Source organism: Varanus komodoensis, unplaced genomic scaffold, assembly GCF_004798865.1.
Source record: "Varanus komodoensis strain SLA01 unplaced genomic scaffold, ASM479886v1 scaffold35, whole genome shotgun sequence".
Classification (NCBI taxonomy): domain Eukaryota; kingdom Metazoa; phylum Chordata; class Lepidosauria; order Squamata; family Varanidae; genus Varanus; species Varanus komodoensis.
This window is the reverse complement of record NW_025335856.1, coordinates 1,285,803-1,311,899: the sequence shown is the minus strand read 5'-3', so window position 1 is coordinate 1,311,899 and position 26,097 is coordinate 1,285,803. Positions and strand designations below refer to the sequence as shown.

Below are 26,097 nucleotides of genomic sequence, written 5' to 3'. Positions count from 1 at the left end.
TTTGTGTGAAAGGACTATAAGCTCCATTGAGTTCTGGTATCAAAACATGTTCCTTCAATCAGGAAAGTCTAAATTCCAAGTATATTACTTTTGTACCAGGCTTCAGCTGATAGACCTCAAAGCTCTATTAAAAGCCAAAATGGATTCCACACATTATTATTATATTACATTTCTATACTGCCCATAGCCAAAGCTGTCTGGTTGGTTCACAACATTTAAGTCACCCATCCAGATTTCAGCCAGGCCCAACCCTGCTTAAGTTCCAAAATTAGGCAGGATCAAACCCTTCAGGCTACATGGAAGCTGAACTGAGTGGCACAAGCTACTCAGTGATATTTACTTTGCATGCAGAAGGTCCCAAGTTCAATTCTTAAACACACCAGTTAAAAAGGAAGCTGGTAGGATAACCAGGAAAGACCTAACGCTGCCAGTTGGAGTAAACCGATGATCAATGATCCATTCAAGTGTTGGAGAGCTGCTTCTGAAAGGCACCATAATGCAGTCATAAGGAGTTTTTCTTTTGGTTCAACTGGCTCTGCAGAATGAGTTCAGTAAAATAATCAGCGGCACATTCTTAGGGTAAAACTGCTATTGTGACTTCCTGAGCGCTGAGAGACTTGGATTATTTAGAAGGGTATAAAGCAGCAGCCATCTTGTCCTGGATTTCTTCGATACCCTAAAATCTAAAATAGAACAAGGCATCAGTGTTTAGTTCCTATCAATTCTCTATCAAGTCAGTCCAAGCAATTTTTCCCACACGGCACAGAGAGTAGAAGGAACAGGCAATCCCTTATGAGCATCCACTACTTAAAGCACTCTACCTGCTGACTCCAGTAGAGGGGTGAGCCAAGCATCAGTGCCACTGTTATCCACCCCCCTCCACATCCCCCTGTTGCTGGATGCAATATGTAGTTCGTTTTATAGATGGAGCATGTCTTAGTAAATGCAATCTTCTCTGAGTCACAAGAAATAATAGTAAAAGATAGAAGAAATGGCTTTGAGGGTCAATTGCATATTATCCACACTCAGGTTTACCGGTTGCATTATTGAAGTGCTGGTAATAGGTGCTTCCCTGCTGTGGTCTCTCTCTGGCTTTCAGCACAAGAATGTGGCAAAAGCAGATGAGGGTGGGGTTTGTGTGATAGTGGTCAAGGAAGAGCATCCCGATCCATGTCCTGAATCCTGAAATGAAGTAAGTCCTGTCAGCATGCAAAGCACAGGTAGAAATGAGGAGCTCTCTTCCTTGCACTCAGAAAGAATCGCAGTGTTTCTGCAGAGCACTCATGTGATACGGTATTCGGTTGGTGAGACCCAAGTTCAACTCCTTTGTTCCCTAGCAATTCGTATACCGATACATTCTGATTCTTAACATGCACTGAGCTATGGGTTTCCTTTAAAGGAGGGTTTTACCAAGCCAATAGATGCTTGGGGGTGGGGGGGGGGGAGATGTATACAAATCTAATTGCCAAAGCTCCTCTTCACCAGAAAAAGGAGGTGAGATACACTTTCAGAATTTCCCAAACAGGTGGAGTATCGGGGGAAAGCGCAAAATGTGCATCATGCTGGGGACTATCAGGGGAAAGTGGAAAAGATGAGAGCACCAGTGTAATGGTAAAGGTGTTGGACTGGGTCTTGGTTCTACACCCCACTCATCCATGAAGCTCAGCGGGTGACTTGGGAGCAGCCATTCACTCTCAGCCTAACCTGCCTCACAGGGTTGTTGTGAGGATAAAATGGACTGGCAGAGAAGGACATCAAGTGCCTGGATTTCTCGCAGGAGGAAAAAAGGTAGGATATAAATCTCACCACTCCCTTTTTATAAGCAAAGATCATTTGCCTTTGATTTTCTCTAACAGATTGGTTTTTGACAGCTGTCAGGAGAAAGCAAGAGGAAACAAACCTATTTGGCCCTCTCTGGCTCTATGTACAGGGTCTGTATCTGCTGTACCTTAACAGCAGTACTGCCTAGACCCTGCCCAGATGCAGCTTCCCTTTTTTCAGGCCTGTGCAAATCTAGCTACCTTTAAAAAACCTTAATTAATAAGTGTGTTTATTGGGGCACATTTCTTTTTTTTTAAGGGGTAGCCAACCAATGATAGCAGTTCCAGTGTGCACTTGGGAACTTGGGAGGTGCTGTCACTGGCTGTCAAATTAGAGATTACAAAAGATGATTGCTGGAAAAAAGAAGTTAAAGGGTAAAACCCCTGGTGACCCCCCACCCCTAGCTCACAATTGTGGCAGGGAGAGGAAGGCAAGTTAATCCTGCTGCAATATCATTTGGGATCACAGCTGAAGGTAGGGAAGGAAGAAACAACCCAGGGTAAGTCTGATTTTTTGCCTGGCACACAGGGGAATGTTCTAGGAACAACCAACTACCAGGACTTATAGCCAGGGAGGGTTAGTGTGATGTGCAAACCTGCCCACTGCCTCTGATAGTAAAGGAATGACTAGCGACTATTGGCGGTCTTCTCCTACATAAATTCATGCAATTTCATAAAAGCCATTCAAGTCAGTGGTTATCATGTCGAGGTTGATTCTATAATATGATGGGACTGGGATGAAAACTTCTATCTCATTTTCTCCAAACCAGGCATCATGTTGTATTTATTTATTTAAATCTTTTGTAGACCGTCCCATTACCGAAGTCTTGGGGTGGTTTAACAATAAAATGTAAGAAAAGGAAAAAATTAATTAAAACACAGCGTCCTAACATTTTAAAATAATAAAAACCCCACTTAAAATAGTCAGATCTTAAAACACTGGGAAAAATATACTTCCATCATGCCTCCCCTTTATTCACTTTTTTCCTAATTTTTTTTAAAAACACTTTTTGTAACTGTCATGAACAACAATTTAAGAAGGCATCCATAAAACTCAAGAACAAGGACAAGTGATTTACCAGGGACAGTTGCAGAATCCCGGTTTGTGGACCTTAGGTGGCCCACCTTAACTCACAGCCCCTCTGATTAAAATTAGCTCTCATTCATTAACTAAATGCTTACTTGATTTAATGATCAGTGAGAGACTGTGTGTGTAGTGGTTAAAGTGTTAGGATGAGACTTGGGAGATGTGGGGTCTAGTCGCCACACAGCCATGGAGCTCACTGGGTGACTTTGGGCCAGTGACTCACTCTCAGCCTAACCTACTTATGTGGTTGTTGCTAACGTCAACGGAGAGGAATACGACCATGTGAGCCACCTTAGATTCCCTGCAAGAACCAAAACAGCAAAATACAAATGCAATAATCTCTCTCAAGCCAGGCCTTAAGCCAGTTAAAGTGTGCAACATGAGCAGATTCTTCTGACTGCATGTGGATTCTTTCCCTGCTTAACTCTGGAATGTTTGAGTCTAAGGATGCTGGAGCAGCTCAGGCTCTCACCCATGTCAAGGGCTTCATAGCCTTTGGGCATTATTGTCCTGTCTATCCGAGCAATCAGCCAGGCTCCCACGACGATGCTGCTCAGCAGCCGGAACAGGCATGAACCCAGCCCCAGCAGCACATTGTAGAAGAAGAAGAAGTAGTTGAAATTCTGGAATCCTCTCCTAAAAATAAAGCACCACAGGAGAGTTTAACATTGGTATATGCCCATGCGTACCTGTGTATATGAATGGGTATATGTCTGTGTGTGTATAAGTCAATGGTTTGCATGTCCATATAAAAATGTAGGCATGCAGTGACAAGGCAGGGTGAAGTCAGTGTTCAGGAAGAAAGTGGTGCCCAGTCCCTGGTACACAAGCTGAACAAGAAAGGAACAAGTATTGCTGGTTTAGTTTGAATCAAACCGCGTCTAGTCTTTGGACTTAGAACAGGTTTAAGGGTCAGGTTTAAGGGTCAGAAGCATGCTGCAAGATGGTGTTTGCCCCCTAGCTGCTCCTCTGTCTCATGTGGATTCCCCTCTTACTAGGTTTCCCCAACCATGGTTAAAATAAAATCAGGAGCATTATAACCCCACTGCAAATCTGTTATAGTTAGGATTCTCAAAATGACTTTATGGATAGACTGATGCATCTGTATATCTATTCTGAATAAGAATGAAGACCTGTGGGATGGATTTGGCCCATGATGACTTTGGATCTTCTAGACAGCCTCCCCTCGCTACCACCACCACATTGCAACTAGGCTTAGGAAAAAGCTTCCCTTACCTTTCAAAAACAGCCCTTAAACAGCCCTGGCTGACTATAAAAACACCTCAGACAATCCAGATTGTAGCATCAGCATTAATTGTTAAAGAGTCAGGTCAGTAGCACGTGAAAAAAAACACAAGAGCACCAAAGTAAGAGACACTGAGTGCTGTCTTCCAAAGGTCTGAAGAATCTACATGGTCTTCTTAGGAAATCCATGGGCAGTCAAGCCATATGGGAAAAAACATTCCACAAGCAAACAAACATTCCACAACCTTGAAAAAGACCAACACCTTATGGATGGCAACCTGGAGCCAAGGAAAGCATCCATACCATGTTTTGGAAGAGGGGTTCATATACTAGAAGCATGCCAAAGAGGTTTATCCACTAGAGGAAGACGCTCTTGAAAGCAGTGATGTTACACAGTGCAAACTCGCTGCAGAAAATTACAGTCCTGTGTTGGGTTCTCCCCTTTCCCCCTTCAAGGCAGGCCTAACTTTGCCATGATGTCATCAAGCTGAGTGGGCTGCAAGAAGCATTTTCACAGAAGAGAATGGGGGCTAAGGCAATGCAGTCCTACATCCTTCTTCAGTCACTTATTAATCTGAGCCAGGCCTAGGGTGTTGCTGCATACAGATGCTTAGTGTTAGAATCTGGTGGCAAATCCCACAGTTACCTTTTTCTCCCATCCCAACAGTGGCAGTGAACTATTCCCATTTGGCACAGTTTCCTATAGAGCAGGAGTTTGATTGAGGAAGAGGAAGTATGTTTCTCCCTAGTACAAATGCCAGCTTTTATTTTAGCATGGCTCCAGTGCCTTCAGCAACTCCATGTGATAAATTGATCCACACAGTCTTTTTTCTACAGAGCATGCATTGCTGGGACAGCTTTTCCTGTCTGTTATGCAAAAGTAGGGAAAATGCAGAAGCACATACCAAAAAGAAAGAAAAAACCTTAATCATGTCCTGGCACTGACCTGTTATCAAGAGCCAAAGGCTTTTCCTTGTCATTCTCTAAAATCTTTGGCTGAAGAAAGAAGCGGGCAGCTATCAGTACCTGCAGCAGAATGAATCCGATGATGATGCAAAGGGTGAGACTAAAACAGAAAAGATAAGAAAGTTATAGTTTTAAAAGGATACTTGATGTTGGTCAAAAGAACTTCAAACATATATCATTCCCCAATTGCTCAGGGAATGCCATCATCACCACCACTACTATTACTACTATTATGTCTATACCACCTCACAGCTGAAGCTTTCTGGGTGCTTTGGATTGTTCAAAACAATCCAAAGTAGCACACTCCATGCACGAATGTTCTGCAGGGAACTCAAGAGACTGACAGAAATACAAAAGAAAAACTTCCCTCGCAAAATAGCTCAACAGAATCACACATGTGCAAAACCCCGCTGCTCTGTGCCTGTTTCTCTGCTTCTCAAAAAGAGTCTGTCTACAAGGATATGCTTCCATCCTTAAGATGATAACACCCAAAGGACTAAACAAGTAGAGATGAACCAGTCAAGAAGGTAGGAGGTGGAAGAGAGAGCCTTTGTATGCATGTGTGTATACAGCATCTGTGCAAGGGCGGAAGGAAAAATTGAGTAGGGAGCAGGGGAGAAGAAACAGAGAGAAATGGTGTCCGACACAGCAAGGAGCAAAGAACAAAGAAGCAGAAACAGAAAGCAGAGTGAGGGAAAGTACTCAATGCAGGAAGGAAAAAGGGTGATGCTGGTAGGGCCAAACCTGGAAGCAGGATCTTTTTGGAGGACGTGCAGGGAGAACAACACTGCTCTCGTCCATTGACATACTTCTTAGGGACCCCAGAAAAGAAAAAGGAGGCAAACAAAGTGTGTGCTCCAAAAAGAGGTAGCACTCAGAGTGGGAAGGGAACTTGAATGAGGAAATGAGAGGTTCTGCCTGTCTTTTTGGGAATGGGGTAGTGGACTAAGGGGGACTGAGGGAAAATGAAGTCACACCGAGCTGCCTTCACTTGCCCAAACATCTGTCAGGAGTAACGGGCTGATGAGCAAATAACCAACCCACAGTGACTTATCATCGAGGGCGACTTAGCATTATGGGCAAAACTGAGCATTATTTTTCTATGTCTTTGCAGATGAAACAAACTGCGCTATCTAGCTGTCTTAAAAGAGATATGGTTGAAAAGGGCAATGGAATCACTCATGTGGAGGAATACATGATCAGTTCAAACTTTTTTCAAATTTTAAAAAGCTTAACTTCAGAAGATGGAACGGAGTAATACGTAGAAGAAACTCAAATTGACAAGTTCACATTGGATCAAAGAAAAACACTAAGTAGTACAGTTCAAGAAATCTTGCAAGTTATAAAGAGCTTTTAAAAAGATAAAGCACCTGGGCCACATGGTTATTCTACAATGTAATTTAAGTGTCTAGAGGAAAAATTAATACTACCACTTCAAAAGGTAATGAATGAAATTAAAAATGAGAGAGCATTACCCACATCATGGCAAGAAGCTCATATAGCAATGATACATAAAGAAGGCAATGATCCTACTTTGCCAGTCTTACAGACCTATATCACTCTAAAATGTGGACTATACACTCTTCACTTTAATAATGGCTGAAAGATTAAGAAAATGTATAGAAAAACAAATACATACAGACCAGACTGGATCTGTATCAAAGAAATTAATGAAAAATAATCTCCGCTTTATGATTAATGCTATTGAAGGAGAAGGAGGAAGCATTTATTTACTTATATGTGGGAAAAGCCTTTGATAATGTCTCTTGGTCTTTTTATTGAAAACTCTTAAGTATTTAGAATGTGGTTCAAGATTTATGAACTGGATCCAGGCAATTTATACTATCTCAAATGCTAAGATTCTTATAAATGGGATGCTAACCAATAGCCTCCAAATTGAAAAGGGGACCTGTCAAGGATGCCCATTATTTCCACTTCTATTTATTCTTGTACTGGAAGTTCTAGCCAGGAAAAGTAGACAAGACTTAGACATAAAAAGCCAAAAAATAGATGGAGAAGAATACAAAATGAAAAGTTATGCAGATGACATAGTGTTGACTATCTTAAATCCGCATTTATCAATATAACAAATAATAGACAAAATGGAAAAAACTGAACTTTACTATGGTTATAAAATAAACAAGAAAAAGGCTAAAATATAGCAAAGTTTTTAATGGACAAGAAGAGGAACATATCTTAAAAATTCAATATATGGAATAACCTCTAATCCAGTTAAATGGGGAATAAATCTGACAGTACATGATACGTTATTTCAAGATAGTTATAAAACATCCTGGATAAAGATCCAAAAGAATTTACAGAGATGGTCAAAATTAAAAACTTCATGGTTGGGAAGAATTTTTATCATAATAATGAATGTACTACCCAAGTTAATTTTTAAATTTCAGATGTTACCAATTTCAATACAGGAAAAAACTTTAGAAGATTGGCAAGGAAAATTGAATGCTTTTATCTGGAATGGAAAAAAGCCAAGGATTAGATTTAAAGTTAAAAAAGAGAGGAGGCCTCGCAGAATCAAATATTAAACTATATTATTATGCAGCTGGTCTAGTCTGCTGGATCAGACTAGATTAGATTTTTAATTTAGTGAAAGATTAGTGAAATTAGAGATAGCAGACCTTGAAGAAGGAATACATAATCAATTATGGACCAAGGAATCTTTTAAAAAAGCATTGATCCTAAATAATACTCATGCATTCAGGAATGGTCTAATAAAAATTGGTATCTTAAGAAGAATTAGTCCTCTAATTTCACCTTTGATGTCTCTAAAAGAAGGATACTATTTGAGGAATTTGAGCATTTGAGGGAAAATAATGATTCTATAACACATGGAGATATGGTCAACCAGCAAGGACGAATTAAGGCATAGTAAGAAGTAAAACAAGAAGGAAAAACTATAAAGTGGTTCTTATATTATCAATTGGTCTCAAGATTCAAAAAGGAAATTCAAACAGGAAAAGGCATAATAAGGAATCTTACTGATTTTGAAACTATAATTAAATATCAAAAATATCATCCTTGGGACCAATTTATAAATTATTGCTTAAACATGATACTGAAACTCAGTAAGTTGAAATATCTATGAAAACCTGATTGGAGAACTTTGAAGAAGAAATACAATCTTGGCAATGGGAAGCCTTATGGACAAAAGATATAAAATTCATTGCAAGTCAAATGTTAAGAGAAAACTGGTATACGATGTATTTTCAGTGGTATTTTACCCTAAAATATATTCAGAAAATGAATAAGAACTTTAATGGAAAATATTGGAAATGTAAAGAGAAAGATGGGACATTCTACCATATGTGGTGGACATGCGATAGAACTAAAAGATTTTGGAAGCAGATACATATGGAAATGCAGAAAATACTTAAAACAGACTTTCCAATGAATGCCAAGAATATCCTATTAAGCATTGTACCAGAGACTATCCCAAAGATTATGACAGTTATTTAAATACATGACAACATCAGCAAGAGTGATAATTGCTTCAAAGTGAAAAGCTGAAGACTGTCCTATTGTCAAGGATTGAAAAAACAAGTTAGCTGACTATGCAATAATTAACTAACTACATTAACAGAAGGCCAGTCAAAGAATTTACTCAAAGATGGAAAGCTAAATCTGAGCAATTTAATTAATTGTCAAAGAAAATACAGTTTTTATAAATGTTAGTATTTACTACTTTAAAGTTAAGGCAATAGACTGAACAAGTTTTATCTGACTGAAAATTGAATTGTTTTGATGGGATTATAGCCAATGAGATTTTCACTTTTTTATGAATGTGTTTAAATGTTGATTTCACATGCTATATTTGTGGATTGACCTTGGCAACTTCCTTTCCTATATCCCCTTTCCTTTCTTATTGTATCTTGTGAAAATAAACTTTAAATTGGGGCGGTGGGGTGAGGGGCAGGAGAAACAACTGAATTAGAATGAAGCAAATTTATTGTGGACTTGGGGAGAAGGGAAGCTTCAAACCACTAGGTCACCTTGCCTCAGGCCACCTAATAAATTCCTGGCTGAACAACCCTCAGCTGGTTTACTCTCTCAACCATTTTCCCATGCTAGCTTTTGCTATAATGGAAGGCACTTACATTCCAATTCCCAAATTTTTAACCATTTCTACTCCTTGACCATTCTTGACCGGCAGCACAAAACTGTACATGAGCAGCACCCCAAAGAGGCACTGCACCACGTGGATGATGAGGTATCCTAGCAAAGAAAGCACAAATGGACCGTTAGAAAGCAGATAAAAGGACAACCCCAGTAAGTAGTGCAAAATGTTTGTCCACAAGACACACTTTCACGTACCCCACAGTATGTATGCAATTTGCCAACCAGAATATCTTGCTATTGCTGCCTGTTGGTATTAAAATAAAAATGAAACAAGGTTTATATATTATAGGGTCTGCCTAAAACACAGAAAATAAGAGCATACTTAAAGCCTGACGTACATTTCTAACAGAAATTCTTCAGTTGAGCATATCCTTTACTGAAACCATATCTATGCTATCCAACCTGAGAAAGATAAAGTTTCATGTAAGATAAATATACATCAACAACTGTTATCAACTGCAAAGGGTTACTTTCTTTTCTAAAATGGGGGGTCAGGGTTGCTAGGAAGCCAAGCCCTCTGTTCCGAGCGGAGATGAAGCCCAGAAGGAATTTGTGGACAGGAAATCCATGATTATTTTAAAGCATATTTTCCCATTGTATACCTAAGCAGCTGCAGTTCTGAAAATATCCATACCAGTTATTTTTAAGCCCACATTCCTGTGCTTTTCATTGTTTTAGACCATTTTGATATGGCTTAATAATCTAAGATCTTGGGCAAAGCCACCCTATACCCATTCGATAGCATCCAGCCTACCTCAGGATGCTTCAGATCGCCAGCGAGGAGGCTGAAACAACTCCCCTTCCCTCAACCCTCATAGCTGGCACAGAAAGAACCAAAATAGCCTCGGTTCTGGGAGCTGCTGCATGTTGGGGAGAGGACAGGAGAGCAGTGTCTCGGATTCATTCTGGCGGAGTCTCAGCCGCCTCTCCTCCTCTTCCAAGGCTCTTCACTTCAGAGACAACAGAGCAAGTATTTGGCAGGCAGGATGGGAGCAGCACAGCACTGCCCTTTGCCTCCACATGTCTTACATCCTGTGTAGGATTGTCCATAATCCTCAGAGTTCAGAAGGTTAAAGGAATCCCAACTGGACTGCACCTTAAGGCATTTGCTCTGTGTGTGTGTGTGTGTGTGCCTGTTACAAGATAAAGCCAATAAACACTCTGTGAGTGAGCAAGAAAAGCAGTAAGTACTGAAATCATTACAACCAGACCATCATAAAATGGAGAAGTGCCATGGCCCATTATGAGTCAAGGAAAGTCTGGGTACACAAAGAAGTTTTTGAGGGGCGTTTAAAGCTTGGCACACTGTCTGCCTCTTGAGCAACACATAGAAGGGTGTGCTCAAGGCCAGATACCATGCCTGAGAAGGCCCTCTTCCTTGCCATTGCTTTGTGACTCTCCACAGACTGCTGGGGGTTGAAAAAGCAAATCAAAATGGCAGCGTGGCCTCCCACTTCTCCCCAAATGCAGCACTCTGCTGAGGCTCATGCTCATACAATAAACATGTATGGTGAAATGGGGCCTTTGAAATTCCTCTGAGTCTCCTCAGTTACGCTATGCACTGGCGCCTGGCACTTGACTGCATTAAGAACACCACAGATACTGCACAGTACCCATTAAGGTGACCCCACAGAGCATCCACAGTATTGAGAGAAAAAAGGACCAGCTGAGATCAAGAGAAAAGTGAAAACTCACCACACTTTGAGAAGATGAACATTTGCTAAACATCACTGGAAGGAACTGCTTTTGCCCTGCCCAAAGCCGCTTCATGTGTTTTCTAGGAAAAAGCATTATCGAGCCTTAAAATGTGATTTTAAAAAAATGTAAGCTTCTAGGCCTCATGTCTGGTTGCACAGACTAGCACTTTTCAGTTGAGTCATGTGACCGTAGAGGAAGGCTGGCCTGAAAACAGGAAGCTGTGGAGTTAGGCCAGGCCTTTGTCAGGCCTTTGTCTGCAACAGAGGTGCGGGTCCTCACCAACTCGAGATAAAGCATATCCATACCTGTAGCAGGCTAAGATGTGGAACACGTAGCTCACACAGGTCAGGCAGGCAGTGAAGGTAGTGGCAGTCCAAACACCTGCAGGATGAGCAAGCGGCATCTTAGTCTTAACCTTTCTAAGTCCCAGTCCCTGCAGCAAAAACCTGATAATGTCTTCACAAAGAAGGTCCAAATAGACATAAGCTTCAGAACCATTTTTCTGCATCTTCCATGTTTTTCCAGGGTGTTTTTTCCAGCTGGAGATGAAACATGCAAGGGAGGTTGCCTTCTCAACATAAGGCAGGTTATCGCAGCTTGGGATCCCCAGATGTTAAGAGACTACTGAACCCATCATCCTCAACTTTTGGCCATGCTGATTGGGAATAATATAGATATATGTAGTCCAAGAAATTCTAGGGACCCAAGCTTGGGAAAGGCTGTTTTAAGATAGAGGAGAAGTGTTAGGGGGTGAAGCTCTCCCGTCTGAAAGAGAAGCCCCATACTTTTCTAAGGGAGCAGAACAAATTCCATCCCAGTCCCACAATCTGTTCCCACAGGGGCCAAGCAGGAGATGCAAAACAGCAGCCCTGCTGCTGTTCTCAGGATATAGAGAAGGATACGAGTACTTTCCCCGGTCTTGGAGGTGGTACAAAGGCATACAATTGGGAGCCATGGATAAATTTAGCTTCCCTGAATTTGTCCAGTCTGTTTTTGAAGCCAGTCAAGTTAGTGAGTATAACATTTTGTGGAAGGAAATCCAACACTGCGTTGTGTGAAATACTCCTTTTATCTGTCCTAAATCTTCCACCAGTCAGTTTCATCGGATTATCCCAGGTTCTTATGAGAGAAGAAAGGTATCCACTTTCTTCACAACTTGCATCATTTTACAGACAATCAGGTGCCCCCCATTACTTACCTAAAGATCCCTAAATACTGTAACCTTTCCTCACCAGGGAGTTCCTCCAGCCCCTTCATCATGTTAACGGCCATTCTCTAAATAGTTTCCACTGCTAAAATGTTGTTTTTACATGATCAAGACTGTACAAAACATGCCAACTGCTCACATCACAGAGTTGTACATGGACAACATCAGCAGTTTCTAATTTTATTTCTTTTGTAATTATCCCCAACATGGAATTTGCATTTTTGGTAGCACTCACACATTGTCATCACGCTACCAGAGTGAATTTGGAGTCCCAGTGTTTATCATTTTACATATGTTTACAATTATCTGCCTTGTCATTTTAATGCCCATTCTTCCAATCTGGAAAGACCCTTTTAGTCTTCAGAAATCTTGTATTTTTTAGCCACCCTAAATTATCTGGTGTTGGCAGCAAACTCGACCATCTCACTGGCCATCCCTAGATTATTTATGAACAAGTTAATTGGGAGAGGTCCTTCAAGGAAGCCTCAGCTTCAGCCCAATATCTTGAGGAATGAAAGATTTCACAGGCCAAGCCCAGGGATAGGAATTTGTCCATCCTTCCTAGAAAAACAATCAAGGGTCAAGATGTCAAATTCCAAAATCCCAACCCATGTCTTAAATGGTATGTTTTCCTTGAACCACTCCAAGTTTCCAGACATCTTTGCACCTCTCTCATGCTATCTCTGTACACATGAGAACAATATTAGTGGAAGAGAGCCATTTTTATCTTTAAAGTAGATTGTAGCTTTCACAGTTCAGTAACATACATGGACAATGCAAGAAATTGGTGTGAAAAGTTGCTCCAAAGCAGCCTCCCACATTATTTTGTGGCCAACATGCACAAACTCAATAAATCACAGATTGTTTTAGAAGTGTGATAATACCACCAGGCCTGTACCTTCTGTGACATCAATAAATTCTTCCAAGCTCTGGATTCTTGCAACTACTTGTGGCACATTGCTGGATATATTGCTGGAAGCAGCAAGCTTCTCAAAATCCGTCCCCAGAGTTTTCAGCACATTTGAAACAAGCTTGTAGACATAATACTCCATCACAATAAACTGGAGGACAAATGGGTAGAAACAGTTATTTAGTCACCTTGCCAACAGTTTCCCCCCAAAACATGTCACGCTGCAAATCCCTGTTGATGAATTCCTTCAAAGATCTACAAGATCTATCGTGAGCCTCTCAGAGACCTTCAGCTATTGGGTGGTATAGGAATTAAATGATCAGCATGGAGGAGAAAGCACGTTACAATGTGTCATTAATGGAAGGTCTGATAGCCATTTCTCTATAGCCGGATGGCACACATCCCGAAGGGAATGAAATAAGCCATGAGCATAACCCATTTCTTCTAATACTAGCACCAGAGGACCTTCTGGAATAGATAAAGGCGGTGGTTTGTGCTCATATAGGTACGTGGCAATCCATGAGACTGGCCAATGTTTGAACCATGTTCTAATATGCAGAAGTACAATTTACAGCCTCAAAGAATATCATTGCAGTACTTTTACGGAATATTGAAATTTATTTCACTTTCTCACTGTACAAATCATGGTATGCTGCAGAACTATTCTTCTTTCTGATTTGCAGCTGGGCCCTCATTCTCCAGTTGTCAGTTGTTTATATAGCTCTCTTCTTGGTGAACAACAATGTCTTGATCTTAGCCTGGGCAAGGAGCTAAAAGATCAAGTCTTTGTTTTACTGCTGGCTGGGAATGATTGCTCTGCTAAGAGGATTCTTGGCTGACATTGAGCAGCCCTCACATAACCCAGATTCTGCCTTAGGGCTATGCAAGTGCTCTTCAACCCTCACATCTTCACCAGGTCGCCCAATCCAACAAGCAGGATGCCACAGTTTGACAGGGATTAAATAACCCACAATGAGCTGTGGTGTGTCATCAGAACCCAGTCATTAAATTGAGCTGCAATTCCCTAGTTCAGAGAGCTCAGTTATTTGCTAAAATTTCTTGAGCAGGAAGATGATATTTAGAGGAATGCAGTGCCATGACAGGTTTATCCACCTGGGAAGGGGCAGACACTCTCAATACTAGGAGGTCCCCTTTACTTACCATGTAGAGGCAGATCATGGCAAGCACACCCATGCAGATCATTCTGCAGGGGAACTGGAAAAGGGGGTCCCATTCATAAACCTTTTGCTGGATCCAGGATTTCGGAGGCTGCCTGTTGGTAAAGAAGAGCATTTGAATAACACCAAGGAAAATAACAACAATGGAATGGAACAAAGGTGTAGAATACTTGAATACCTTCTCATGTTCTACCTGCCTTCCAGTTCCCCCTTTGATACAAGATGTGGACCCAGTTAAAGACATATTTTTAAGTAGGTGCCTGCCCTCCACTCTGGATTAGCTTCTGCCACCACTGGGCCACCTCATTATGTAGATGGTCAGTCACCTAGTTCTGTCTTCCTTTGACCAAGAATGATGGATTAGGCACAAATTAGCCCTGCCCTCCCCAACTTGGCCCCTTCTATATGCAAGCAGCTATAGTTCCTGAAACCTCCCAAGCACCCTGGCCGGCTAGAAAAATTTGGGAATTGTAGTACAAGATAACTGGAGGACACCAGGTTGAAGAAAACTGCACTAGTCTATCAGGAAACACAGCTGTAACACAGAGGGCTGTAGGGAAAGGGGACGAGATGTCATAGAATCATAGAATAGTTGAGTTGGAAGGGACTTGTAAGGCCATCAAGTCCAACTTCCTCCTCAATGCAGGATGACAAGTTAAAGCATCCCTGACAGAGGGCTGTCCAATTGCCTCTTGAATGCCTGCAGGATGGGAGAGCCCACCACCTCCCTAGGTCATTAATTCCATTGCTGTACTGCTGTAGCAGCCAAGAAATTTTTCCTGATGTCCAGCTTCCTGTAACTTGAGCCCATTATTCCATGTCCTGCATTCTGGGATGACTGAGAAGAGCTCCTGGCCCAGAAGGTCCTGGCTCAGCCTTCCCGACCTGCCACCCTCCAGATGTGTTCAGACCACAACTCCCATTGTTCCCAGTCAGCACAGCCAACACTAAGAGGAAACTGCTCTGGCTTATGTTTTCATGATCTATTTTAGCACTAGAGCTCAAGTGGAAGTACAACTGGCTGATTTCGGATGAACAACTATAATTCCTTCCTCCAGACCCCTCTCAGTGAGGAGCTTGGACTCCAATATTTTGCAGTGAGAACAGATATCTCTGCACCGCCTTGTTCCTTGCAGCAGGGGAATTTCTTCACCCAAAGCCTGCTTCTTTTCCATCTACTATACAGGCTGCCTCTTGGATCATACCATTTCCTTAATCCAGACTGACAGATCATTTACAGCACAAGCATACATATTTACCCAGAAGTAAATCCCATGGTTTTACTCAGCAGGACTTGCTTCCAGGTAATTGTGTACAGCATTGTAAATTTAATCTCCAAAGTGATTTTCATTGCAAGATGGTTTGGTGCATCTGACATGTTCTGCAACATCTACTAGCTGGAGAGAGGAGATAGAAGAGGGGTGGTTTGGTGGCATATTGTGCCCATGTGCCTTCATTTCCATCATTTCACATGCTCTGGAGTCAAGATGCATTCATTTTTGACTCCTGTGTTTAACAAGGAGACACCCAGAAGATTGAAACCTGCAGAAGTCTCATGCACGCCTGCATATGCTAAGAACTTTTTTATAAAAGAGTCCCTGAAAAGCATAATATGGGCAAACTTGGAACAGTAGTTTACCCGGGACAGAGGCACTTGGAGCACATATTGGAGCACAATAAGACAAAGATTGTGTGATTTGCTCTGCTTTCCACACAGAAAAGGAATATGCCCGTGGCAAGAGTTATCCTTACTCCGTGGGAGGCTTCTTCATCAGTTGCTGGACATACTGAGCTTGATGCAGTTCTAGGAAAGAAGTTTCCTCCTGCTGAGAAAGGAAAGAGCTACCTATAATTCTAAGGATCACACTTTAAACCAACAGATTTAAAAATCAGAGGCCTGCCTGATGAGCAATCAGAAAGAGCACAGCTTGAAATCAAGAACATGATGACGAGCTGGAAAGGATGCTAAGCACAAATTGGAGTAAAATAATTCACAAAAGCTGTGACTAGCCTTTCACGGAGAACGTAAATGGAAAAAAGTCCCCAAAATCATCAAGCTGGAAGAAATTTAGTTCCATCTTCCTTCCCATAGAACAGACACAGATCTATACAAATGTTCAGCATTCCAGTGTAAAGGTGGCTTTCCAGGAAGGATAAATGTTTGTGAAAGCATGTCATTTATATGCCAATATGTATGTGTGTGTTTAAAAAATGTGTAACCCACCTGAAGTGGAAGGGCAAAACTAAGACACTGATCTGACATATGAAGGAAGCCACGAAGCCAAAAGCAAGAAGTACAAGAAAAGAGTCTTTTGGGACAGATTAAGTTTTCAAGATGAGGACCAGAAAATTAATGTACTATTACCTAAGAATACTTACATTTAGATCCATTTGGAGTCGGACCCGTAATGCTTGCACAAAGATGTAGGCAAACCTGCCTAGCAGGAAAACCTTGCACAGCAAGGAGGGCCAGTAAAAAATTATCTTTTCATATTCCCCCACAACCTGTGCAGAGAAAGCTGGATTAAAAGGCCGCCTACTAGAAGTTGAAACACTAGTTAGGGAATGAGCTATAAACTAGGAAGTCCTCTGTTGGAATCTAACTTAAGTGAAAATTCTCCAGGTTGCTTTGGGCTAGGCATCCTCTCTTGTAGCCTCAGATATTTAGACATTTTTACTATTTGAATGTTATAATAATACTGGCCTGTTTTACAAGGTTGCCTGAAGAATTCCCAAGGCAATATATGCTCAGCACTTTGAGCACTCAGAAATTGTGCTGCATCAGATACAGCTACGAGAAAATGATGGAGGAGCAATGTGCACTTTCACAGAAGATTGTATTTGAAGCGCTACTGGAAGGCACCCTCTATTTTTGGTTTAGAGAAAGAACTATAATAAGGGAAAGCTCATCTGAGAGATAACCTTGGAAGATAAAGGAAGGTATTTTCTTTTCATTCTTTGGAACTAAACCTATGGGGTTTGGTCCAGATTTAGTCAAAAGTACTCCCATTAAAATTAACTGGACTTAAATTAATCTAGACTTGGTCATACAAAGTAGACCCATGTAAAACAGTTGGACTTAAATTAATCACAGCTGACTTAACTCTGATTTCAATTGGGTCTACTGTAACCAAGACTAAATCTGGATGGATCTAACCCCTAGAATCCAGGTACCTCTGCTTAATGTATATTGTACAATAACATACAATTTTATTACAGTATACCTCTTCATTTCAAGATCTACTACTACCAAAGCCCTTTTCAGGAGTTCATTGGGGTACAATTACATGTTAGGGTTCTCCCAATCGTACACCCAGAGGTTGGAAATGCAACCCACCACCAAGTTTTCCTGTCCCCCCAACTCACATTATGTGTGACATCAACCAATTAGCCTTATTACATGGGCACATACTCACTAGTCCATGGGGGCACTGTATAATGTCCACAATCATAACCACAGTCCTGGAGAAAAAGATTAACAATTCAGCTAAGAAAGCATCAGTCATGGTAAGCACCATAAACGGAACTGGATCCACACAGACTGCCCTTTAACAACTCATTCCCTTAGTGCGCTGTATTAACATGGGACTTCACCGGCACCAATGAAATGGCAAGATTAAGTCAAGCAACCTTCTTAGAACAGAAACTCATAATATTTCTTCCTAATCCAAGATAATCCATCAAGCAGAGAGAGAGCAAGAGAATAAAAAATATTAAAATATTGTTTAGTAGAACCAATCTACAAAAAATCATATTGCTGAGTCCACAAACTTCATCTGTACCAATTTTAGATTGCAGTAAACTACAGAGCAAATGTTGTCTTTGTTGAGAAAGGATGAAAAATTTTAGTGGTTGAAAAATTGATTGTGTATGACACTTGTCTAACAGAGACCAAAACCATTCATAAACCACAAAATTGCTTCCATTCCAACTAATATCTAGCTATTCTCAACTCCAGCATTCTACTGCCCATAACATTGCTTGGCTAATATCCTTTAGCACATAAGGCTGGAAAATAATTTAAAGCAGGGTTACTTTTGCTTACACAGCTGCAAGGCAGGCTAAAATTTAAGAGGTGGATGTTTGCCTACTGTGATCTTGCAGTAATGGAGTAAGATACATCTACCAAATAAACCACAATAAACCAAGGAACCCTTGTTTTCTGGGAGGGGGGGGTTGGCTCAAGCAGTGTGTACCTGCGTGGTGCCCAGTCATTCCTTCTGGGCTTCTGCACGTAGGAATGTTTAAGTAAACCGCAGCCCCTCTGTCCATGACCTGTATATCATGACATCTGAAGTAGGAACTTTAGCTTGTCTCTCCTGAAACAAGCCATGGTTTCATCTTGGCTTATGATTCTTGTGTTTTTGGGGACAGACAGACCAGAGTTCCCAATCTGAATGTTACTATAGCCATTCCCATTTGTAAGAGGCATCAAATGGGGGTTATCAGTAAGTAAGTACTCTAACTTAGTGACTGAGTTCAGACAGCGTAATATGCCACATTCAAGGGTTGATTGTGAGTTCTTGTTGAACCATGGGGTGTAGATGAAATGAGGGTTATCACACTGTCTGAACCTAGCTGCAGTAACAAACCACAGCTTGCTAACCACAAACAGTTCAGGAAGAGGAACCATGGTTTATTGTTGGGTTTGTTCACCATGGTTTGTTAGCTGGGTTCAGACAACATGATAACCCATAGAATCATAGAATAGTAGAGTTGGAGGGGGCCATGAAGGCCATCGGGTCCAAACCTGTTGTTGCAAGAGACCAACTTACACCATCCCGTTCAGATGGCTGTCCAGTTTCTTTTTGAATGTCTCTAGTGTGGGAGAGCCCACCACCTCTCTGGGCAGCTGGTCCCTCTGATGTATTGCTCTGACCGTGAGGAAGCGTTTCCTGATGTCCAGCCTGAATCTGGGTTGTCGCAACTTGAATTGATTATTCCGTGTCCTACACTCTGGCATCAGCAAGAAGAGATATTGACCTTCCTCTTTGTGACAGTCTTTGAGGTACTTACAGTGGGATATCATGTCCCCCCCCCCTCCAGTCTTCTCTTCTCAAGGCTGAGCGTGCCCAGTTCTCTGTCTCTCCTCATAGGACAGTGTTTCTAAATCCTGGATCATTTTTGTTGCCATCTTTCAACAACCTACAGTTCAGTGACAACCCATGATGCAACCCTTGAGCATGGCTTATGGTGTCTGCATGGTGTAAGGCATCATCACATCCAAACCAATTTATTGTTGCACCCAAATTCACCTATCTCCAGTTTTCTCAAATACCTGTCTTTCATAAGACCACCATTTAAGGCCAATATTTCAGGTTACTCACCAAGTACCTGTGTAAAGGAATCCAAGACACGCTCCTATAATCTGGAAACGTGTTGAAAGGCAAACGAAGAATGGATAGGAGGAAAGACCAACTTCCGTGGCACCAATGAAAAGAACAATGGCTGTAATAAGATAGAAAAGTACTCATAGTAAGAAGATACTACAGATATGCTCAGGGGGGCTGCTGTTAGGAAGATCCATAGCTCAGTGTTTGCCGAGCTGGGAAAGAACTGCTCGTGGGAGAATTAATAATTCCATTTGCCCACTCTGTTTCCCTGGTAATCTACCAGGCTGGGTTCCTCTGTATAACACCTGTAGAAAAACCACTGGCAAGAATGGGGGATGGAGGCTGCTGGAACGTCTGTAGCCATTTGGACTAATGAATGCAGTGCTGTTGAGACATGGTCAGCTATTGCTGCAGGCCAACCCCGTTGGGGTTGCTGCTTTTGGGAGTTGCAAGAGCAAGGCACCACTCCCTCCTTGCTGAGGTCTGCCATGGACATGCTGGTTTTGGAGAGATGTGTGATCAGATGCACCAATTTGCATCTGGTGAGATGCAAATTGGAGGAGGGGCAAGTGGCCAGGGTGTGAGCCTGGCTGGGGCTATGGTGGCAACCTGATGCACCTGAGAATGATTGCATGGAGGCCTGGCTTAGCCTTCATTTATTCTTATTGTATAAGATTATGAGTACAGTCCTTTGAATTGTATTAGTATCTTGTGCTGTGTATGGGGGTTGACTGAGGTACAGATGTGTAGTACTGCCTGGCTACTGAGTGAATGTGTTGTATTGACTGAGTGGAAGATACCTGCAGGCCGTTCTTCTTCCAGATTCACCTTCCATTCCTCCAAAAGCTGCTGGATTTACTGCCAGGCCCTCTGATCTCATAGTGCTATTACATAATGCCAGGTCAGTATGTAATAATTCAGATTCATTCATTATGAGATCATAGGTGAAGGAGCTGACCTGGCATGTACCACAGAGACCTGAGTGAGTGGGCTAGGTGAGGTTGATCTGACCCAGCTTTGCCCAACTGGGTAGTTAGTTCACCCCTAACTTAAACTGAAGACTAGGATGGGGAGTTGCTGGGATCTATGGAAGTTCCATCTTGCTCACCAGAAAAACTTATCCAACATGTGGTGGGCTTTGAGAGCCTGCACCTGGTGTTGGGCCAGAGACAGATGAGGATCGCCGTTGGTGTGCCATCTGCTCTATTACCCAACAGTTTGCTTGCATGAGATGGCTGAGGTAGTCTTGGACATGGTCTTGAAGATTGCCAGGGCAAATGTTCTGGGGAATTTCAACATCTACACTAAGATTAGCTTAGGTAGTGGAAGAGCAATTAGGCCAGGTGACAGCATCAGAATAAAATAGTCAAAATGAGGATCTTATTAATCAATATGAATGATTTAAACTGCCCTTCCAAACAAACCAGAACATTTAATTTTTTTGGAAAAAAACCCCAAAATGCAGATATGCTAAATATCCAAGAAACTCATGTGAAGAAAAAAACAAACATGGTCGTATTTTAAATAACAAGAAATTGGGCAAAGTTTATGAAGCTTCAGCAGGCGCCAAAAAGATAAGAATTGCAAACTACTTTAATAATCAAGTCCTATATGTTCTAGAAGAATTAAAGACTCAGAAGATTTATTATCCTTCAGATGGGATTTCTGAATGGTGAGATGTGTACATTGGCAACAATATGTGGCCTGAATAATGCAAAAGAAAAAATTTATGAAGAAGTCTTTGTTGCTATTGGATTTCCAAGAGGGAGGGAGATTTTTGGAGATAAGAATGGAGTTATGGAACCAAACAAAGATAGGGGGGGCTTCCTAGAAATGTTTTCAATTATATGGAAATACCACAACCAGAAAATGCATGGAAACTTAAAACCTCAAAAGCAATTATACTTTTTCCCCCCAACAGATTGATATGTGCTGGATAGCTAAACTTTAATCATGCATTTAGAGACTGCAAAAATTCAACCAAAGATACTATCTGATCATAATCCACTAGAAATACTTTGGCAAGAAGAACAAGCTAGAAGAAGATGGAGATTAAATGATAATCTTCTACTATAAGAAGATACTTTGAAGAAGTGCAAAAATGATTTAGAAGAATTTTTGACTTAATAAAATAAGGGATATCTCCATGGCAACAACATGGGAAGCTAGTGAAGTTTATATGAGAGGAAATCTAATTGCCATCACTTCAAAGAAGAAAAAAGAAAATTTGGAACAAACTAAGAAGTTACTTGAAATAATTCAAATAGTGGAAGAACATCATAAAACATTGCTAAATAAATAAATGTTAATTGAGCTTAACCAATTAAGAAACCAATTAGGCATGCTTGAAACAGAAGAGGTACAAAAGATGTTAAGATTTCTAAAACAGAAGCATTTTGAACAAGCAAACAAACCTGGAAGATACCTAGCATATCATTTTAAGAATGAAACCAAAAGGACAACATTAACGGGGTGAAGAAAAGCAACAGCATTAGTCATATGGAAAAAAAGAATACATGAACAGTTCACCCTTTCCCCCTCAAATCTGTATTTTTTTTTTAAAGACCCAGTCTCAGAAGATGGAATTGAGCAATGTATAGAAGAAGCATATGTTGAAAATTCCCATCTGAACATAGAGGCATAATAGCATAATTGCTTCTGAGCATACTTTCTGGCATTGTGGAGCCCAAGTGGCTGCTTGGTTTTTCGGGGAACTTAGTCTGATGAGACATACTAGAAGTCTTCAAGGATGCCTCCACACAGGCATGACAGCAGAGAAATCAGTGAAGGCGGCTTACTTTGCTGACTTCGGAGCATCCTGAGGCAGCCATGCAGTGGCATCCTTCTGAGTGTTATAAGGGTTAGTGTCCGCTGCCCCAGCTGCTCGTATGTTGGTGCCCCTAGTGATGCACCATGAGACACTCTGAGGACAAGTTACTTGTCTTTGCAACGACCTAAGTGCCAGTGTTGACGCAGGTCCCGATGAGCTGCCCCATGCATCGTATGCCCCAGTTTCATAGGAACAGTTTCAGTTGATGAGGCCTGAAGATGCAGGCAAGATTCCTGCAGAAAGTAGTGATAGCCTCCTTGAAAGAGGCAATCATGCAGCCACTCCTGAAAAAGCCCTCCCTGGACCCAGACTGCCATCTGCTGATATATATCCCCCTTTTAGGCACAGTGCTGAAGAGGACAGTGGCAGTGGAACGGCTTTGGACAATGCAGAAGCTCTTGGACAATGCAGAGTAGGAGAGTACCAGGATCTTTTCAGCCTGCTTTCAGAATGAAACCTCAAGACCTACATATTGACTAGAGGCAGAGGTGGGACTGCATCCCAGCATGCACACCAAGTGCCTCGTGTTCCTTGCCTTGCTGCATGGGCTGGTGGTTTCATTGCCTACCTCTGGGAAGACTTTTTTCTAATCCATCTACCTTTTGGTCGGCATTACTTTCAACACTTTATGTACTTCCTGGTGTTCCAGGCATCTGAAATCACTCTTCCTTCTACTTTTTGTAAACTGCTATGAGATGTTTAATGAATGACAGTACAGAGAAACTAATAAATAAGTAAACGACAATGACAGATGCCGTTGGGTACCTGTGAGTAATCTAGAGCGAGGGCAGCACTGATCAGGAAAGACTGTCTCTAATCGGCAACATGGTTAAGTACTCAGTTCTGTGAAAGGCATTGCTGTAAGTATGAAGAAAGATGCTTTTAAGACCAGAAGTGGTGCTGAAGCAATCAACAGCGCCATGAATAGCTTCACAGTGCGGTGAATGTGTGTGAACAGTGGGTGGGAGCAGCTGGCAAGAAGCTTTCTTTCTGCAGCCTACTGGAAAATGTAAAACTCTCTAATCCCTGAACAGAGGGGTTTTTCTCTGAGGGGGAAATAAAGATTGTGAACAGTCTGCCCCCCTCCATTTTGGTTGCTCCCAAGTCTTTAAATCTCTGCCAGTTATTCTGTGAACCAGGGTTTATTCTAGTGTGCAATCAGCCACATTTTGTGCAGTTTTGAGAGAATGTGCACTGGAAACTAGGTTTTTGTGCACTTGAGAATATGAACTTTCATCTTTTCATTGTTTTCCATAGAAAAATTATTGGAGGTGCTCATACATGGACAATCAGGTGGGCTGCAGATCTTTGCATGGTTGAAAACAGCACTGAGAATAAACCCTGCTATGGACTTGATCAGAAGCTACATCGGAAGCTAGACTGATGCATGCACTAGACCAAAGCGAATGGTGGAACATCTTTTACCATGAGCCCACTGGGGCAGCACTTGCTCTGGACCATACCCTTCTGAAAACAGAATCATGACTTTGGTGGCTGTAGCTCCAAAGGCAAAACTCAGTGACCACCGATTGCTGTATGCCCCCATGAAATCCAAGGGTCTGTGAAGAAGAAGAAAAAATATTTGCGTGGGCGCCGCCATTGGGGTGGTCATGGGCAATGGATGTTATGGCGTTGGGGGTCTAATGTGTCCGCATAGAAGAAGGAGGGACAGATGGCTAGCACCTGTTCCTCTTTCTGGTTATTCCCCCAGCCTGAGGGTTCCAGGTAGTCCTGTCAACCACCCCCCGGGCTGCTGCTTAATGCCAGGTCGGTCCACAATAAATCTTCCCTCATCCATGACTTGATTATGGATGAGGGGGCTGACCTGGCTTGCATTACAGAGACCTGGGTGGGAGAGGGCGGGGACATCTCCCTCTCTCAACTGTGCCCGCCTGGGTATCTGATCCAGCACCGACCACTCCTGGAGGGGAGGGGAGGGGGTTGCTTTGGTTTACCGAGCCTCTATTTCCCTCACGGGGCTTCCTGTCCTCTCGAGGCCGGGTCTAGAGTGCCTCTACTTGGTGTTGGGCGACCGAGACAGACTGGGAATTCTGTTGGTGTACTGTGCACCCTTCTGCCCAACAGTCTCCCTGCCTGAGCTGACAGAGATCGACTCGGACCTGGTGTTGAGGACCCCCAGGATGTTGGTCCTGGGGGACTTCAATCTCCATGCCAAGACTGGTCTGACCGGGGCGGCTCAGGACTTCATGGCCTCCATGATGGCCATGGGGCTGTCTCAACACGTCTCAACACATCCATGAACGTGGACACACTCCTGACCTGGTTTTCTCGATGGGGCAGGAAGAGGGTGATCTGAGGGTGAGAAACTTGTGTCTGACACCCCTGTCATGGTAAGATCACTTCCTTGTGAGGTTTGAGCTCAAGAGCCTTTCCCTCTCAGGGTCCGCCCCGAGAGCCGGATGGATCCGGATGAATTCCTGAAGGCCCTGGGGAATTTCCCGGTTGATAAGGCTGGTGCTCCTGTCGATGCCTTGGTTGAACTATGGAATGGGGAAATGACCAGGGCTATTGACACAATCACTCCAAAGCGTCCTGTCCCACCTGGCAGAGTCCATTCATCCCCTTGGTATACACCTGAATTACGGGCGATGAACCGGGTTGGGAGACGTCTAGACCATAGGTGGAGGAAATCATGGGATGAATCTGACCGAACACACTTAAGAGCCCATTATCGGGCCTATGCTATGGCAGTGAGGGCGGTGAAGAAGAAATTCTTCTCTGCTTCCATTGCCTCCTCACAATGCCGTCCGGTGGAGCTCTTTCAAGTGGTACAGGGGCTGGTACACCCAGGCCCAAAGAAAGACCTTGTGCCACCCGATAAGGTCTACTGTGACAACTTCGCCAAGCATTTCAGGGAGAAAATCGCTCAGATTCATCACGAGCTGGACACTACTAGTGAATCAGATTCTACTGGGGAGGTGCCAATGTTGCCGTCTGGTCCATAATTGATGGATGAGTTTTAGTTGCTGCGGCCTGATGATGTGGACAAGGTGCTTGGACAAGCATGTCCTACCACCTACTCAAGAAAGCCAAGGATGGGATTGGGACCTGGATCCTGGAGGTTGTCAACACCTCTCTAAGGGATGGCCAGGTACCTGCCCCTTTAAAGGAGGCGGTAGTCTGGCCAGTCCTAAAGAAGGCATTCCTGGATCCAGAGGTGGCCACCAATTATAGACCGGTGGCCAACATCCCGTTCTTGGGCAAGGTGTTAGAGCGGGTGGTGGTGGGACAACTCCAAGCATTCTTGGATGAAACTGATTATCCGGACCCATTTCAGTCTGGCTTCAGACCCGGGTACAGTACTGAATCTGCCTTGGTCGCCCTGTATGATGACCTGTGCAGGGAGAGAAACAGGGGGAGTGCATCCCTGTTGGTTCTCCTGGACCTCTCAGCAGCTTTCGATACCATTGACCATGGTATCCTTCTGGATAGGCTTGCGGGATTGGGAGTTGGAGGCATTGCTTTGCAGTGGTTCCGCTCCTATCTCAATGGCCAATTCCAGAAGGTGGTGCTGGGGGACTATGGCTCTGCGCCATGGCTGCTATGCCATGGAGTTCCGCAGGGGTCCATCTTGTCCCCCTTGCTATTCAACATCTACATGAAACCGCTGGGAAAGGTCATTAGGAGGTGTGGGCTGCAGAATCATCAGCGTACTGATGATTCTG

At 42.6% G+C, this 26,097-nt stretch overlaps 1 protein-coding gene across 1 annotated transcript in view; it reads right to left on the bottom strand.

Annotated features, from left to right (window-relative positions):
• Positions 1 to 296: 296 nt before the first annotated feature.
• The window catches only part of LOC123028036 (stimulated by retinoic acid gene 6 protein-like), a 31,632-nt gene continuing 5,831 nt past the window's right edge, over positions 297 to 26,097 (bottom strand). The window contains exons 4-18 of the mRNA XM_044439480.1: positions 23,837 to 23,970; positions 19,576 to 19,696; positions 17,665 to 17,710; positions 16,628 to 16,753; positions 16,001 to 16,074; positions 14,232 to 14,343; positions 13,059 to 13,221; positions 11,259 to 11,334; positions 10,951 to 11,032; positions 9,451 to 9,499; positions 9,234 to 9,351; positions 5,099 to 5,218; positions 3,380 to 3,543; positions 1,036 to 1,182; positions 297 to 683 (exon numbers count right to left, since the gene is read on the bottom strand). Coding sequence (XP_044295415.1) covers positions 589 to 683; positions 1,036 to 1,182; positions 3,380 to 3,543; positions 5,099 to 5,218; positions 9,234 to 9,351; positions 9,451 to 9,499; positions 10,951 to 11,032; positions 11,259 to 11,334; positions 13,059 to 13,221; positions 14,232 to 14,343; positions 16,001 to 16,074; positions 16,628 to 16,753; positions 17,665 to 17,710; positions 19,576 to 19,696; positions 23,837 to 23,970 — 1,627 coding nt within the window. The 3' untranslated portion in view covers positions 297 to 588. The remainder of the gene's footprint in view (positions 684 to 1,035; positions 1,183 to 3,379; positions 3,544 to 5,098; positions 5,219 to 9,233; positions 9,352 to 9,450; positions 9,500 to 10,950; positions 11,033 to 11,258; positions 11,335 to 13,058; positions 13,222 to 14,231; positions 14,344 to 16,000; positions 16,075 to 16,627; positions 16,754 to 17,664; positions 17,711 to 19,575; positions 19,697 to 23,836; positions 23,971 to 26,097) is intronic.